Source organism: Phocoena sinus, chromosome 11 (assembly GCF_008692025.1).
Source record: "Phocoena sinus isolate mPhoSin1 chromosome 11, mPhoSin1.pri, whole genome shotgun sequence".
Lineage (NCBI taxonomy): Eukaryota > Metazoa > Chordata > Mammalia > Artiodactyla > Phocoenidae > Phocoena > Phocoena sinus.
This window is the reverse complement of record NC_045773.1, coordinates 35,729,671-35,747,726: the sequence shown is the minus strand read 5'-3', so window position 1 is coordinate 35,747,726 and position 18,056 is coordinate 35,729,671. Positions and strand designations below refer to the sequence as shown.

The window sequence follows — 18,056 nt, the reverse complement described above, 5'->3', positions numbered from 1 at the left end:
CCCTATCCTCAAGCCCCAGCCCCAGAGAGGGACCCCAGGGCTTGAGGAGCCTGTAGGAGGATGAGGATTATGAAAATGAGAATACATATTAGTAGTAATGATAATATCAGTTAATGTTAACTGAGAAATTACTAGAGGCAAACCCTTCATAAGTTATTAGGGCCTAATAACACTGTTGACTCTTAGGGACATCACTAGATTTGGTTTCCAGGCCTGTAAGGACAGGAGAACCCACCTCTGCTCTTACCAGGTCCCCTGGCCCCCAGGGGGACGAAGGTCCCCCGAGTGGGAGTAGGGAGGGGACCGTCATCACAGATGTTGTCGGTGGAGTTCACCCACCCCACATGCCCCAGGAGGCTGATACCCTTTACCACGTCTTATACAGGAAGAAGCTCCATTTTACAGAGGACAGAGAAAGGTATCCCCTCAAATCAGTGGCTGAGGAGGGGGCTGCATGAGATCTGTCTGATGCTGAGCCCCTGAGCAAGCTGAGGGAGGCAAGCAGCCAGGCCTTCCTTGCCTGTGTCCCCTCTGTGTCTTTTGCCAACACTCAGAGCTCTGGGTCATGAGGGACAATGGACTGAATGTGACTGAGTCCCCCACCCCACTTCTGGGTGCTCCTTGGCTGTTCCTCTGCTGGCCTGGCTCCCAGATGCCCAGCCAGACCCTAAGCCAAGTGCATCTCATAGCACTTGGGTCCTGCTGGCCCAGCCCACGGAGGCCTGCCCACCCAAGGTTGGGTCCAAAGCTGGCAAGGGCTGAAGGCTGGAATGGAGTGAGACAGCCCCAGGGGTATGCCATGTCAGAGACCTGACATGTGCCTCTGCCCTCAGTCTGATAAGAAAGGACATACCTTTGAAACCCTTTGGAAGCTCTGTGCCTTCCAACTCTGGCCTTTAGAGCAGTGTTTTCCTGTTCCAAACCTCAATTTCTCCCTCTGCCCAATGGGACTAATCCTTGCCATTCTGCACCCACCCTGGTCTCTAATGGTGACACAGTTCTCTCCATGGCTCTGGGGATCCAGCAGTGATGGAATAAAATGCCCCTCCACCTGCCCCACTGTGGGGCTCTAGGGACCCCTGGGGCAGCTTCTTGTCATCCCAGGATTCCAGGTGAATAAGACCCAGTTTGGCATCACCACAGCCTTCTCCTCCTGCCCCGCTCCCCGACCCCCCTGGCCTACAAGGTCTGGGCGCCTTAGCTAAGGCACACTGCAGAGCCAAGGTCTAGCTCCTCCTGCTGCTCAGACCTGGGCACCCAACTAGACCCTTGGACATGAAGACCTCCACAGTGCTCGTGCCCTTCCACTAGGAACTCTGTGCCTGGGAGATGATGTTGAGGGAAGTTCCATGGGCAAGCATGTCTGCAATGGCAGCAGGCAGGGGCTGGTGGGGCCCTACGTGGTCATTTCACCCAATCGGTGTGAAGACCAAGCCTCCTGAGAAATGGGGATACTCTAAAGTATCCCCATTTCTGACTTGTGGACAGAAATTGGAAGGGCCCGTGGGGAACTGTAGCTCCTAAGGGAAGATCCCAGACATGACAGTCCCCTAGTTGGCTGAGTCATAAGAATTGCCTGAAACAGTTATTCTACACACGAATCCCTGGTCACCACATCTAACCTTCTGAATCAGAATCCCTAGGGTGGGGCCTGGGACTCTGCATTTCTAAGAAGACACTCAGGCAATTCTGTTTTGGGGCTCTGAGAACTCTCCATAGAAAAACATCAGGGAGACCTGGACAGACCTGAGTTCAACGCCTCGCTGGTTACGCCATGGGGCTAAGTGAAGCACTGAAAGTCCAGCTGTGGTGGGGAGATGTCTGTGACATGTAAACAGAGTAAAGCAAGGTATAGAATAGCAGGTGGAGTGTGATCCTATTTCTGTCAAAAATAAATTAAAGTGTGCACACGCATGTGTGTGTGTGTGCATGCATGTGTACCCATGCATGTGTGTGTTCGTAAGTGTGTCTGGGCAGAACAGAGGCTGCAAGGACAGACTTCAAGCCATGGGGGACTTTGGAGGGTTGGACTGAGGGAGACTTTGGGTTTCTACTTTACGAATATCTCTTTGGCTGGAATTTAGTGCTAGTGAACACTGTTGACTTTTATAATCCAAAAAAAAAGCAAAACAAAATTCCGTCTTGAAAAAAGCACTGTTGAGATTGTGAGATGCATTTTTTTAATTTTAATTTTTAAAATTAATTAATTAATGGCCGCTTTGGGTCTTCATTGCTGCGCGTGGGCTTTCTCTAGTTGTGGCGAGCATGGGGTACTCTTCGTTGCGGTGCGCGGGCTTCTCATTGCGGTGGCTTCTCTTCACGTGGAGCACGGGCTCTAGGTGCACCTGCTTCAGTAGTTGTGGCTCGCGAGCTCTAGAGCACAGGTTCAATAGTTGTGGCGCTCGGGCTTAGTTGCTCCGTGGCATGTGGGATCTTCCTGGACCAGGGCTCAAACCCATGTCCCCTGCATTGGCAGGTGGATTCTTAACCACTGTGCCACCAGGGAAGCCCTGGAGATGCATTTTTATGAATGCGCTTTTTCTTGTAATTCTTCATGATTATGTAAAGTTGCCTCTGTGTTTCATAAGCCAGGCTGTTTCCTTGGATGTTTTTGAGTTGGGAGCAAACCTCCAGGCGGTGGGTGCTCACCAGTGGGAGGTCCCTCCTGCCCTTGCTCTGCTATCTACATGAAATTCAGGGCAGAGCTATCCTGATGTGCTTCTGCACATCCCCTGAGTGGACACCAATGAGGCGTGAACAGGTCCCGAGCAGCTGTGTTCCTGAATGACAGCACTGGGCATCACTTTGGCAGGTCTGGCCCACGTGCGGCTCCTGGGTCAGGCCTGGGCTAGTGCTGGGGGCCCTAAGTCAGCACTGGGCTTGCAGTGGAGGTAACACCCCAGTCTGGGTCTTCAGAACACTGTCTTTGACTCATATCCGGGGCTCAAAGCCTGTGGGGGCCTGGGATGGGTCCTTGTGTGAGGATGTGTCCAGCCTCGTGTCCACCAATGCGTAGCAGAGGGCCCACCCTTGGACACTCTCTAACGGGCTTGTAGGTTGATGAAGAATTCAGTTTTAATAAATCCATCTCTCCTCTCAATGCCGGCAATTTCCTTCCAGAGGCATTTTTGGGGTAAAGTTTCTTTTGACAATGTTGCCCCCAGGGACGTGAGATGACACACAGTTCAACTCACAGAACCTCTGATTTTTCTGATTTAACTTTTGTTTTTGTTCTTGTTTTTTAAAAACACTGCCCCCCCTCCAAAGGTAAAAGTAAAGTACACTCATTGTAAAAACCTGGAAGGTATAGAAAATTTAGAAGTAAACTAAAATTGTATGTAATGCCACCCAAAGAGGACCACTGTTAAAGTCATTTGTTCGTTTGACAAATTTTTTTTTTTTTTTTTGGCTGCACCACGCTGCATGCAGAATCTTAGCTCCCTGCCAGAGACTGAACCTGTGACCCTTCCAGAGGAAGCTCGGAGTCCTAACCACTGGACCGCCAGGGAATTCCCTCATTTGACAAATATTGATTTATTACAATTGTTTGAAGAAAATAAAACAGGGTCAAGGGTCAGGGAGAGGGGCTGGAGAGTAGAAGTGGGGGTCCCTTCAATAGGTGTTTGCTACTATAGTTTCTTTTGTTTTCTTATTGTCAGGATCACATAAAATTTTTCATTTACATTTTCCCATTAGCATTCCCAAATTCTTCAAAGACATCGTTTTTACTAGCTGTGTATTGTCCCATCATGGAGCTATGTCCTCATTATTAACCATCCCTCAGTGATGAGTATTTGGAGTGCTTCCAGGTTTTCACCAAGATGTATTACCCTGCAGTTAGGTACCCTGTGGTACCTAAATCCTTGTCCTCCTGGCAGCTTAGCTGGGAGTTTTCCCAGAGTTTTCAATGGGAAACTGCTAGGTCAGAGGGTGGCAACCCTTCTAAAGCCCTTGATACACATTTGGCAATCAGCTCTCCAGGAAGTCTGGTTGTGACTCAGTCACCTCTGCCTCTCAGCCATGTGCTTGGGGGAGAGGGCAGAGGGAGGGAATCCAAGACCTGCATGGCCTTGAGTGGATCCCTGCATGTTTCTGGGCCTCTGTTTCCTTACATTTGTAAAATGGGCTCATTCTCACAACAAACAGAGGTTTCTTCTTGTTTTCCCTTTCTCTGCCTGGGGAAAGCAAATTCAAGGTGGGGAGGCTACCCTCATTTTCACAGCTGTAAGCTCTTCCTGGCAGTGGTATGTAGGCAGCAGGAGGTATTAGACCCCCTTGGCCAGTGAGCAAAGGGAAAATCAATGAGAAGAGACAATTCTGAGATGAGTTTTATAGATGGTTTTCTCTAGGACACCTGCAGACTCTGGGACCGTGGGCACTGGGCAAGAGCCCCATGACAGGGAGGCAGCGGTGGGGAATGGGAACCTGGACACAGGGGATAACTCACCAGCTCCTCGACTTTGCTAGAAGTCAGCTCTAACCCAGGTGCACATGGCTCTCTCTCCTTCCTTTCTCATTTTATTGCTTTTTAAAAAAATCACAACTTGGGAATTCCCTGGTGGTCCAGTGGTTAGGACTCAGTGCTTTCACTGCTGGGGGACTGGGTTCATTCCCTGGTCGGGAAACTAAGATCCCATAAGCCGCGTGGTACTGAAACTGTGCACCTCAGATTGGGACTTGAATCCACATGCCGGGACTCGAACCCAGCTTAAACCCAGATTGGGACTTGAACCTACGCGCTGGGACTCGAACCAGTCAGGGTTTGCTTCTTTACTCCCAAATCTTCTCTCTGGATTCACTTTTCTTCTTGCAGAAATGTATCTTTTAATAATTTTTTTAAATAAATTTATTTTTATTTTTGGCTCCATTGGGTCTTTGTTGCTGCACGCAGGCTTTCTCGAGTTGTAGTGAGCAGGGGCTACTCTTTGTTGTGGTGCACGGGCTTCTCATAGCGGTGGCTTCTCTTGTTGCAGAGCACGGGCTTTAGGAGCGCGGGCTTCGGTAGTTGTGGCACGCAGGCTCGGTAGTTGTGACGCCCGGGCTCGGTAGTTGTGGCGCACGGGCTCGGTAGTTGTGGCGCACGGGCTTAGTTGCTCCACGGCATGTGGGATCGTCCCAGACCAGGGCTTGAACCCATGTCTCCTGCATTGGCAGGCAGATTCTTAACCACTGTGCCACCAGGGAAGCCCATCCTCTTGTCTTTTTTATTTTAACTAGCCTTGTAGGTGCAAAGTGGTATCTCATGGTGGTTTTGTCACTTACTGCTTAAAAAAAAATTATACAAATAACAACACATGTTCTTTGTAGAAAATTTCAGAATATAGCAAAATACTGTGATAGTCTGTTTTATATGTCATTCTGAAACCGTGCACCCCAAATTGGGACTTGAACTCACATGCCGGGACTCAAACCCAGCCAAAACCCAGACTGGGACTTGAACCCACATGGCCGGGACTAGAACCCGGACCAAACTTCCAGTCTTCCAACTGAGATGGCACACCTGGTTTCAGGACTTAATGAAGCTCAGGTTTTTGATGTCTCATTGCAGAAAGGATTCAGTGAGACAAAGTAATAGGTAAGAAGTGAGAAACACTCCACAGACAGAGTGTGGGCCATCTCAGAAGGTGAGAAAGGCACCAAGGTATGGGATTGTCAGTTTTTATAATGGTGGGTAATTTCATAGGCTAATGAGTGGGAGGAGTATTCCAGCTATTCCGGGAAGGGGCGGGGATTTCCATGAACTGGGCCACTGCCCACTTTTTCATCCTTATGGTTGGCCTTGGAACTGTCATGGCACCTGTGGGTTTGTCATTTAGCTTACTGATGTGTTACAATGAGCGTATACTGAGGCTCAAGATCTAGTGGAAGTCCACTTGTCCACCATCTTGGACCCATTTGGTTCTAATCCATTTATGTCATGTCCTCGGGCTATGTCATTCTTTCAAAGGTTGTGCCCTGCCTCCCTTCCCTCCTGTTTCAATTCAGCTAGGCTGTGTCCCCAATTATTCAATCAAACACTAACCTAGGTGTTGCTGTGAAGGTATCTTGTAGATGTGATTAAATCCCATAATCAGTTGATTTTAAGTAAAAGAGATTATTCTAGATAGCTGGGTGGATCTGATTCAGTTGGTTGAAAGGTTGAAGAAGAAAAGTGACTTCTTCTGTGGCAGCTCCAGCCTCCTCTGCAGTTTGTGACTTACCTATCAGTCCCCTCGGCCCACCACCTTGGAGCAATCCAATTCTTTGCCACAAATCTTTAATATAGACCTACAGGTTCTGCTTCTCTGCTTGTATCCTGCCTGATACACAAAGAGGAAAACTTCATCCCCCATAATCCACCATCCAGAGGTCACAAAGGACAACATTTTGGTTATTTCCTTCCAGCCTTTTTTTTTCTTTTTCATCCATGAACATGAATATTTTAAGTAAGGTCATGATCCCTCTGGTTTATATCACCGTGCATCTTAAATGCTTTCCCGCAGAGTCCACATGCTTTTCTCCCCCAGAATTATTACTGGCGCAGAGGAAGGTCATCCACTGTCCCCACTTGGTTGGACGTTTACGTTGCTTCTGCGTTTATACTGTGTCAAACAATACTTGTGATTTCACTATAGCTAGCACTTGCTTCTGGGAGAGAGGGCTTCTTTTCTGGTCATCACTGTGTGTCCTTGGCCAATCCCAGGACCAGATTGGGTGGTCGACCCTCTGAGTCACCCCCAAAGGCCGGGGCTGCAGGCACCTGGCACTCCTGAAAGGTGAGCACCAGCATGGAGCCCAGCGCAGCCCTGCCAGGCCTACTTTCTTTGCACACAAAGGAAAAGTGCCTAGTCATTGCAGCTTGCGGTTTGAGTAGCAGAGCCTGGGCACCTCCCTGGGTGGGGAGTAGGGAGCTGCCTCAACAGCCCCCATCAGTTCCTGTCTGGGTGTGCCATGCCAGGCGGGGCTTGGGCAGTGCTATTGACAGTCAGGGCACTTCTAAGGGCAGCCGGGCCCGCCTGCATGGCCTGCGGCACAGAGTGGGGAGAGATTGTCACCCTGTTCCCTCTTCTGGTATCTCCTGGTTTCCTTGAGCAAGCTGGGTGGTAGAGGTGGCTTTTGTTCCTGTGGATATTAAAGATGAACATTTTTGTTTTGTTGTGGGGAGATTAAGTGGATTTTCTCCTGGGCAGTTGTTGAATAGCTGAAGTGGTGGTTATTTAGGGTAGGGCTGCAGCAGTCTGGAGAAAGGCATGGAGAGGGATCCTTTCCCTGTTTAGAGCCACACGGCTCCTCCTGGGAAACATGAAGCCGTAACAGTGTTTGGCTGGGAGGAACAGTCAGCAACCACAGGAAGTCCCAAACCCAGGTTGGTTGCCCTCCAAACACAATGGCTTTTTCTCCCCACCCCACCCCTAGAATTAGCAATGACATCTAGTCAGCCTTCCTTCTGGTGACTTTGATGAGGCCTCAATTGACCCTTTGATTCTCTCATGAATTCACTCCTTTGTTGCATTTACCAAGGCCTGTGTGCCAGCACTGTGCTAGATGTTTGGGGAAGAAGATGATCCTGTCTTGGTTCTCAGATCACAGGTCACAGGTCGGCAGGGGCCACATGGCCCTGTCCTGTGATCTGTATAAGGAATTGCCTGCTGAGACTGCAGATCAGGGAAGGCTCCAAGGAGGAAGTGACAACCGACAGCAAATTTTGAAATAACAGTATTCCCTGCCACCAAACTGTACCTGTGTCATGCTGGCATGGGTGATGGGAATTGAGACTATAAACGCATTTCAGATCTGGACCTCGGCTTCCCAGCTCGGCCAGTATCCTGGCAGGATGCCTCTGAGCCACTCCCATGCACCCCCCACCCCCCCACCCCCGGCCTAGGGCTGAGAAAGCCCTCTGAAGAGCCATACCTGGGTGGAAGGGATAACAACAGGTGACTGGCAGCAACGCCACTGTCATTTCCAAACGTGCTTCAAAATTCTCCAGGGACCCGAGAGCTTTTTCCACGTTCCACAAACCCAGAGGGAGGTTTGAACGGAACACTTCCAGGTCAACTCTTGCCTCTGCTGCCCCCTAGCTGGGTGAACTTGGATGGATGGCCTTCGGCAAATCACTCAGTTGTCAGTTCCTTCACCTGGAAAACGAGGCAATGACATGTGTCCCCCAGGTGGTCAGGACGGTCAAAGTCACTCTATTCCACAGAGTGACGTGCATCCCTGCTCCCGAAATCGCAGTTTACCACGGAGCCCAGGCTAAGGGGACAGGGTAGGCGTGTGTGGGGCTGTGCCCATAGTGTCCAGCACTGAGTCTGGGACAGAATAGCTGCTACCCCCAGCCCCAAGGGTCAGATGGGGATCAACAAATAGGGTGTGTGTGTGTGTCTCTCTCTCTCCCACCTTCCCTCCTACCTTTCTCTGAGGTTGACGCACTGGCCCATCAGTTAAGGGCTCCAAAGTCCTTGGGAAATGTTAATTAATAACCTTGCCATCTTGGGCTGGAGCGCAAACAGCTCCTCAGTCTCCTTTTGGGCAGGAGCCCAGTGAGTCAGGGCAGGCGATGGAGCGGGGCGGGAGCTGGCTCCCAGGTGTGTCAGCCCTGGACGGGCCCTTTGTGGGAGAGCGGTCGTCTTCTGGGTGAAGGGGAGCTGTGTCAGAGTGAAGACCAGGGCTCCTATTTACGGGGGCATTCTGAGAATTTGTGTAGTCATGCCCAAGCATTTCCATATTTAATATGGAACATCTGATTATAAATTACTTTAAAACTTCTCCTTTAGATCACAGTTAAGGTCTTATTTAAAAATTATGTAGGCATAGGTTACATTCTCTATGAATTCTAGGTCAAAATGGTAAAGGTGAAATGACAAAATATTTGTTTAAAAGGGGGTGAGGTGCCTGCTAGGGTGGAGACCACACAGGAAATGGGGGTGTTGGCCGGCAACATTGCTAGCGTCCCCTTTCCCATCAGGGGGCCTGTCGGGGTAAGGGTCAAACACGGTGCCAGCAGGACGGGAGAGGATGTCAGCCCTTCTGTCCAGGGGAAAGACCCCTGCCTGGGAGAGGCTGGGAGGGGCAGTCTGTGGGGGCAGGAACATGTCAGATATAGAAACAACAAAACGGGGCTTCGTTAGCAAAATGTGTAGGGGTCCAGATTTTTGTACATGCTTCAGAAGCCAGGGCGCTATTGCCAACACTGAGAAATTCCACAGAACATGGCGGGCGGTTTGCTGGGGGTGCCTCTAGAGCTTTGCCAGGGCTCAGGCAGTACCAGACCCATCTTTCTGGAGGGGCAGGAACGTAGTAAGCAAGCAGCAGTTCCTGTGGACTGTGGCCGCCTTCTCAGCTCCAAATTCTGGGGCCCTTTTTAGACTGATGGGCTGACGTCAGTCTAACCACAGCCAGGGCCTCTGCCCCTTCCCAGGATGACAGGAAGCTGGTGTCGTGAGTGGCCCTTTCCCAAGGCTGCACTTTGAATGGCCTCCACCTCCGAGGGATGTGGGGAGGGTTAAAGAATACACATAGAGCACACAGCACACAACAAACGTCGGTTATGATTACTTGTGGGACTGTACTTCAAATATATTCCAACTTACGTGAAAGAAGTGCCTGTGAAACATGATGTGACTGTCATGCGGCCTTTGTATCACCTACTTCCGAGCCATTCTACCGCCGGGCATAAGAGATCTCTTAGTAGTCAGCTTTACTTTTAGCTAATTTGCCTGGTGAACCTGAAGAGATATATGTAAGCCCCATCTGCCCGCCCGCCCTGCCATGGGTTCCGTCTGCATGAGCGTGGCAGCAAACTTAGACAGGTGGAGAATCTTGAATTGATCTAAGCCCTTTAGAAACCTGTTGGTGTCTTCCCATTACATTTGGGGGTAGCAGAGACCCCAAAAGACACGGCCTGAAGGAGAGAATGCAGGCTGGGCTCCAGCGTTTGCTTGGTTTAGTGACTGTTTCGCTGCTCTTCCCTTCAGCTTTCCAAGAACCTGGCTTCATCTTTAGAGGAAGCCCCATGGCCGGATTTCTAGCTGCTCATCCAGGAGAGACAAGCTGGTTCTTGTAGCTCTGACAAACACAGAAGCCTCAGCAATTTCTAACTCATACACTTACTCAAAGACCAGGTATTTTTTAAAATTAATCACTTAATTAATTAATATTTACTTATTTTATTTTTGGCTGCATTGGGTCTTTGTTGCTGCATGTGGGCTTTCTTCAGTTGCGGAGAGGGGGGGCTACTCTTTGTTGCGGTACGTGGGCTTCTCATTGTGGTGGCTTCTCTTGTTGCGGAGCATGGGCTCTAGGCACGCGGGGATCAGTAGTTGTGGCTCATGGGCTCTAGAGCGCAGGTTCAGGAGCTGTGGCGCACGGGCTCTGTTGCTCTGCGGCATGTGGGATCTTCCCGGACCAGGGCTCGAACCCGTGTCCCCTGCACTGGCAGGCGGATTCTTAACCACTGCGCCACCAGGGAAGCCTAAGACGAGGTATCTTTTAGCAACAGCATGAACCAGGATCCATAAACGGTGAGTGAAAACATCATTAGAAACAACCAGGAAGCCTAAAATCCCAAACCCTATGGCTCTTGTTCACGATCCAGTGGCCTTAGTTTTTCACGAAATTCCAATGAACCTGGTTACCTGGTTTCCTAGGTCATGACAGCTGAAAAGCAGCACGTGAGTAGGTCACACTAGCTTTTACTAAACAGTGGTAATGTGTGACCTAAGGAATTATAGAAAGCAAGCTAGAATAATTTATCTTGGAGGCGATGGAGTCAAGAAAGAAGTTCTAGACCAGCCCTCTGGTCTGCTTGGCTTCAGGTCCCTAACTCAGTACTGGCTTAATAAGCAGCAGGTCCTGTCACTCTCGGCTTCAACTCCCTTCTCCCTAAAATGGGTTATTGCGAAGATCAGGAAAATAATGGACAGCAATGCTTAAGTGCTGGATGAGCATGCATTAATGATGACTGGGGTGTGTGTACAGAAGTCATAAAGCAAGGGTTAAGCATATGCTCTGCTCTAAAAAAGCAGGCAGGTATAACAAACATTTTAGAGAGAATTTCATTTGGAAACACACTTAATGTGAACAATTACTAGGGAGATATATGATTAACACTTTTTTCCTTTTCCCTATGTCCCATAATGATGACATTTTTCTTTCTTCCCTCCCTCTTTCCTTCCTTATCATCCTAGATGCCTGGCACATATGACAACTCAACACACATAAACTGAGTGAATTTGGGAAGTGACCTGGAAGGTTAAGTCCCCTGTAAAACAGTGTTTTTGGTCATGATTAAACCTGTACCCTCCATCTGGGGAAAACTCAGAGGAATAAATGGAGTTGTTTTGTTCTCTCACCTCACTCCCTCTCAGCAGTAGGAGACTCTGGAAAAGTGTAGCAACTCATTCAAAAGTTCCTATTTCTGTAAATTCAATAAAAACACAATTAAAATTTAGTAGGTGCTAAAACTTGGTTTTGAACTTTTATTAAAAAAATATATTTGCAAACATATAAAATTTAGGATGAAAAATGCTCATCTGAAAACAGGTAATAACTTAATATTTGCAAACATACACGGATGGTATAAAATCCATACCATTAAAAATGTTAATGATGCTGTATTGCGCTCATGGAACAAAAATCTTGCTGTAACCCCAGAGCTTCTCATGCTCACATTTCAGGGTGCTGAGACTCTGGTACACTGAAGGTCATGAGAGCCACATGGCCAAAGCAGGAATACAGAATAAAAAACCATTTAGAACACATACTGTTAAAAACACGTTTCTTTAGGAATCACACAGATAAAAGGGAAACACAATTTTGCATTTTCCCCATTCAAAGTGAACGATATTGCATCATAGCATTTCAAATGAAGATGTCAAACACAAAACTGAGTGAAACATTGCACACATCTCTCCTGCTGAATTTGCTGAAAAACAGGCTCCTTGAGGCCCCGGCCCACTCAGGGAAATGTTCTCAAGCACAGCTTTAAAAAGCTCAGTGTAAGTTGCTTTACTTGTTTCAGATCTTAACGTTTTAGACACCTGAAAACACAGGGCACTATTGGTTCCAGAAGGCCCTTTGAATACAACTGAAGAAAACCAAAGACAAGTAAGAAAGAAACACGTGCTCAGCAGCAAACGCGCAGCAAGAATGCAGGACACACGTCCCTGTGATTCCTCATCTTCACTCACGTGGACTGAGCCCACTCGTGCCTGTGCTGCCTCTCATTCCTCTGTGTTTCATTTTCCCCAGAGTTACAGTATGATGGCTAATTTTGTTTTTTAAGCAGTTAGGCACCTTCAATTTCATGTTGCATTGTTAGTAATACAATGGCAGTTATGGCCTCTACTACCAAAATGAGAAAATTTCAAACTACATTCTTTGGGGAGGAGAGTAATAAAGCTGCGTGGTTTAAAAATATTTACCTAGTAGAAGATTTGATGGGGTTTAAAATTTTTACAAGAAAACATGGGTGGAAAAAGAACAATTCTTGACATGCAAAATCGGGTCATATTCTAAACTTAGCCTGTGCATCCTCCGGCAGAGAAGGACCCAGGTCAACTTGGGCTCTTAACAAAACCCCACTCCCAAAAGCCTTCCAAAGTAAGCCATGGACACTCACATTCACATGCAGACGGCATGAATGCTTCTGAAACTGACAGTCACTTGAAAACCTAGGATTCAAAGTCACACCTTACAAACCTCGGGAGAGATGCACAATGAGGAGGAGCTTCTTCCTTAAAGGAAAGGAGCAAGGCTGTTTGGGAGGTGGGAGTCCATTCAAAGACACCACATTAACTACAACTAAAGAAGAGTAGTGCCACCCACCCAGGTGAGGTGGGGGGCATACAGACAGTCACGGTGACCTAAATGCAGGTCACCTGAAGTTCTGCAAACCTAGCAAGAAGCATCTCTGTTTTGGTGTCCGTTTTGATTCAACTAAGGTTTAAAACTAAGATTCCAGTAAAGTCACTGCAGCAATGTAAACATGCAACCTAAACTAGCATGAGGTTCTGGACAGAAGCCTGAATGAGGAATAAGGCAACTGAACTGCGACTTTCGGGCCAGGGTCATCCAACTGCAACTGTTCAGGCTTGGCCTGACTTCTCTAGGGACTCATTCTGGCCTGAACTTCCTAGTCATCATGACGGGGGACTTCTGGCTTCTGAATTTTCAAAATGCTTTGAATACATAAATCTGGGAGTTGAAACAGGTTTACCCTTTTCAAGTCTCCATGACTTGGGCACTTAAAAATTTACTTTCACACTAAGGAAACCTTATCACAGATTCTCTTTACTGTCTGTCATATTCATTCCTTGGATTAAAGGGTGAAAATTAACAGGTTTGATTAAAGACCCTCTTCAGGATATTCTCTCAACTCTCTCGTAATATTGTCCATACTCAAATCATCATTTCAATTCAAATGTCTATCATAACAAGAATCCCTCGATTCTTCCGCTTACCAAAGCCCACTGAGACTACACCTGGGATGCGAGCAAACCTGCCAGGGCAACTGTTTTCTGAGAACAGTCATGTGGCTCCCTGGACACCATCTCCTGGTGTCAGCAACACTTCACGTCTTACTGTAACTTTCTCTTTCCCAGGTGACACGCAAGCAATTCATTTTTGGTTGCTGAATTTACACACTACCTTTGAAAACAAACTATTCCTAATGGAGTATGAGAACTTAAAAGCTTCCCTGACTTCTGCGCAATTCACAAATAACTAGGTAAATGCAATAGAAGACACTAAATTGGGAAGCAGAAAAGTGGCCCAGGAAGCATGTTTAGATTAACAAAAGCCAATCAAGGTATTCTTTATGCTAAAAAACTAAGAGCAAACTAAAACAAGTATGTAATTCACAAGTAATTTTCTAAAATCTCAGCTAGAAAAAAAAAAATCTGTGGACTTATGATTGAGTTACCATTAAAGCTTAAATGATTGTTCCCGAGGAACCATTACATCTGTCAGCATTATTCACAGCTAATCCTTATGCTAGCTGGTTGAGCCAACTGGGTTTTACCCCATCATTAAATAGTGCTCAGAAAAGTAAGCAGTGCATCTTAATTGGTTAAATACTACAAAATGACCTGTATCATAGAAACGAAGACATTTTCATTCAAAGAATATCTTAAAATTACTATTGCTGAAATAAATCAAAATCTACATTAAAATATTACTAATCACCATTACATGCCATAAAAGAATAAATATAAATCATGGCAGATCAATAGCAGCATAACAAAGCATCTTTACATATTTTCACACTTCGGGCTGCAAAAGTACTCACAGCCTAGGAATACATTGGTAAAGTTCTGAATTTCACACTTTGTTTTTAACTCCATATTCTATAATAAAGTAAGGGCAGTGTGAATAACAGCTCCCTTTTCTGCATAGCTTTAAAACTATTCTCAGTAGACTTGAGGAATGGAACCAGAATGGCTTTGTCAGATTGGTCCACTGGTCCTTTTGTCAAAGTGTTAAGGAAAACAATTAACAATGACTTCTCACTGTGTTTAGACAGAAAAGGAAAATAAGGCTATGATTCACACACAAATGTAACATTTTCAAAACCACTGGAGAGTAACTTAAAGTGAAGATTTCTGATAGAATTCGGGCCTTACCAGTCCCAGCCTTTATTTCAAAGGTGTGCCACGCCTGCTCCCATACCATGACAGGGCCTGCAGGGCCCGATTCCAATGTATCCCCACACTGGGAGCCTGCTACATGGCAGCACTGGGGACACTTAAAAACAAAACACAATTAAGAAATTTCAGAACTTTTAAGGCCCAAGTGAGGCATTCATATAAAACATACTTCACTTGAACAAATCAGTCCTAATTTGCCAGCTTAAACTCTGACCCTTAAAACACGAAGCTATTTTGCACAGAGCTGACTTCTGCTCTGTTCTGAACTTGACTACCAGCCCAATGCTCACGTTTTTAGGGGGGGGAGTGGAGGGGAGAGGGGTGCAGACTGGGCTGAACTCTGACTGCTGCAAGGCTGGTGACCCCTTTTCCCTAAGACCTTGAACGTGAAAGTGAGTTGAAAATCAGATTCCTTATTTCACAAACTTGCTTAGATCTGATGAAAACACCCACACAACTCAACACAATGGTCTTTTTTTTTTTTTTTTTTTTTTTTTTGTCAAAACAAAGGTCTGCTGGTGATGCTTCACAGTGAAACCTCCATTATCACTGGGAACGTCACTTGAAAAACATTCTTAAGGAATGAGTCTCTTTCTCATAGGCTCAATTTCAGGATTCTCAAAACTCAATGTTCTGTTTAGAAGTTTCCATGATGAGGCCTATTGTTTCTGAGGTCGCCATTCTGCCTTCGGATCGACTCTGCTCCAGTCATAGGTTGTGGCTGTCTTTGTTCTTGGTCAGAACCTGCAAGTAGACTTCATGAAGCGTACTGAGGAAGCTGGAATCATTCTGGAAGAGATGGTAATGTCACATTCACCTCACTAGAGCTTACTTTCTTGATAACTGCTTAGGAAGAAGCTGTATACATGATTTGTATAACTAATTACCCAAAGAATCCCACCACCCAGAGATAACCATTAATATTTTGGAATTCACTCAGATCTTTTTCCACCTGGAGCATATGCCCAAGAAGAGAGAAACACTGGTTCTGGCTAGTCTTGAATTTTCTTTATGAGCTGATTTTCTAAGAAGTCATACAATTTTTTTATTTTTAAAGAATGAAATTCAAAGACGAAATTGATATCCTACATACCTTAATTAGATGTATTAATGTATCCTGGAGCTGAGACTTGCTGAGGATAATGGAAGGCTTTCTCTGATTTTCTGATGTTCCAACAGTGAGAGGAGAAGGGGAGCTTGCTTTCCTCTCAAGGTCTGAGGACCTTGTAACTGTCTGCTGGAAAACACTTGGGGACAGCAGGACTGAGGACACTGCTGAAGTTGTTGCAGGAACCAGTGGGGGGCCTGCCACCTGCAGGGGAACAATGGTCATTTTGCACCGAAGTGTGGAAGTCAGCAGCCACGTGGAGTAGTGGACGCCTGATAACAAGCATAAGCAGCAGGAGACTGGAGCCCAGAGTCCAGTGCTAACTATCTGGGGTTCAGATAAACATTCAGGAGCAGCATCTGGGCATTTTACGTCTGGTTAGGAAGCTTGTTAGCTGAAGGATAAAGAGTCCATTTACATGAGAAGGATGCCCTAGAGTTGTTATGAGAAGCCAGGCCCGATCATCACAGAAGGGGGACCTGATAAATAACAGCAGGGTATGCACAGTAAGAACAGTCCTGTGATACATCAAACATGTAAAGTTTTTCCATGAGGGGCACAGAAATGACTGGAAGAGGGTGTGAATGAACTTCCTGAGGTGATGGAAATGTTACATACCTTGGCTGGGTCATTACCCAAGGGATATATGTATGTTAAAACTCAATTAAAAAATCTGCATGTTATTATATATAAGTTTTATTCCAATAAAAAGAGAATTTAAAAAACCCAGTTATATGAAGCATTAGTTTCTTTCTTTTAAAAAATATTTATTTATTTGGCTGTACTGGGTCTTAGTTGGGGCATGCGGGATCTTTTAGTTGTGGCAGGTGGGATCTAGTTTCCTGACCAGGGATCAAACCTGGGCCCCCCTGCATTGGGAGTGCGGAGTCTTAGCCACCGGACCACCATGGAAACCCTGAGCCTTAGTTTCTTTGGTGGTGTTCAACGTATTTATTATACCATTACAGGTATCAAAGATATATATATATATTTTTTGCGGTACGCGGGCCTCTCACTGTTGGGGCCTCTCCCGTTGCGGAGCACAGGCTCCGGACGCGCAGGCTCAGCGGCCATGGCTCATGGGCCCAGCTGCTCCGCGGCATGTGGGATCTTCCCGGACCGGGGCACGAACCCGTGTCCCCTGCATCGGCAGGCGGACTCTCAACCACTGCGCCACCAGGGAAGCCCCCAAAGATACATTTTTAAAAACATAAATCTAATACCTATCTCCTTTCATTTAGATGTACTTCTGGGCTAATAACGGCTAACCATTAGAATACACAAAAGAGTAATAATTAGTATTTTAAATAATTCTCACATTTTGATACAATCAACAGAGAGCTATATATTTTTTTCCTCCTATCTGTCACCCTCCTCATTTACAAATAGCCAAGAGCTTGCCATAGTTTTGAGAATGTGGTTTCTGGGTTCTGAGCCATTTGGTTTGTTTTTTTGGTGCAACACCAGGCTGAGAGCTTCCGCCAATCACCATGCAGCAGGACAAGCTACAGAAAAGACCCGTTAACAAGACCAGTCAGAAGCTGGCTATACTTTAAATTCTGAGACTTGAGGAGCGGTGTAAAGGCTCAAAGGCAAAAGGAATGTAAAAGTTTAAGAACTGAAAAAAATTAGTGTGCATGTCAAGGCTGGTAGGTAATGGAAGATGAGGGCAACTTTTAAAAAATGAGGCAGGGGAGACACAGCAAGACCCAGAGCACACAGGCCTGGGAGGCTTTGTCGTCAGAGCAACGGGAAGCCAATGAGAGCATCGTAGTGATGCTGCCCTCTGTTTACTGAGACACCACAGCTCTTCCAGGGCAAAGACAATCTCCTACTCATAGGCACCAGGCTGACTTGCTCTCAGCAGTCGCCCATTCACAAACACTGAGTGAGTGCCCCTGCTGTGGCCCACCCTGCCCTCCCATACACACAGTCAGGGAAGACATCACTGCAGACAGATGCCTTGAGGCCTACAGAAGCCACAGCAATGAACTCTGCCTAGGGGAGCAGGAGGGGGCATCTAAGATGGGCCTAGGCTTGAAAGCTAAAACTTTTCACTCAAGTGACAGTGTTTTACTTCACACTCAGCAGAAGAACTTAAACATACTGTGCTCTTCAGAAAAAGGGAATCCTTACCGGGATGGCACTGGATAACATCAGAGGCTGGGCAAAAACTTCAGGATCCTGGTTTTGCTGCATAGACTGCAACGTTTACAAAGAAAAGATGAACAGGTGTAGCAAGTTTCAATTAAGATTTCTTAGTTACTGTGGAAAAATCCAGGTTAGCAGCAGTAAGGAATAGTTCAGACATGATCTGGTTC

General features: G+C 46.6%; 1 protein-coding gene across 3 annotated transcripts in view; it reads right to left on the bottom strand.

The window, feature by feature from the left end:
- Positions 1–11,432: 11,432 nt before the first annotated feature.
- DCP1A (decapping mRNA 1A) overlaps positions 11,433–18,056 on the bottom strand; it is a 61,058-nt gene continuing 54,434 nt past the window's right edge. For 2 of the 3 annotated variants that reach the window (XM_032648831.1, XM_032648832.1), the window contains exons 8-10: positions 17,872–17,937; positions 15,721–15,939; positions 11,433–15,416 (exon numbers count right to left, since the gene is read on the bottom strand). In XM_032648831.1, coding sequence (XP_032504722.1) covers positions 15,336–15,416; positions 15,721–15,939; positions 17,872–17,937 — 366 coding nt within the window. In that variant the 3' untranslated portion in view covers positions 11,433–15,335. The remainder of the gene's footprint in view (positions 15,417–15,720; positions 15,940–17,871; positions 17,938–18,056) is intronic. The other variant, XM_032648833.1, reaches the window with a different exon arrangement.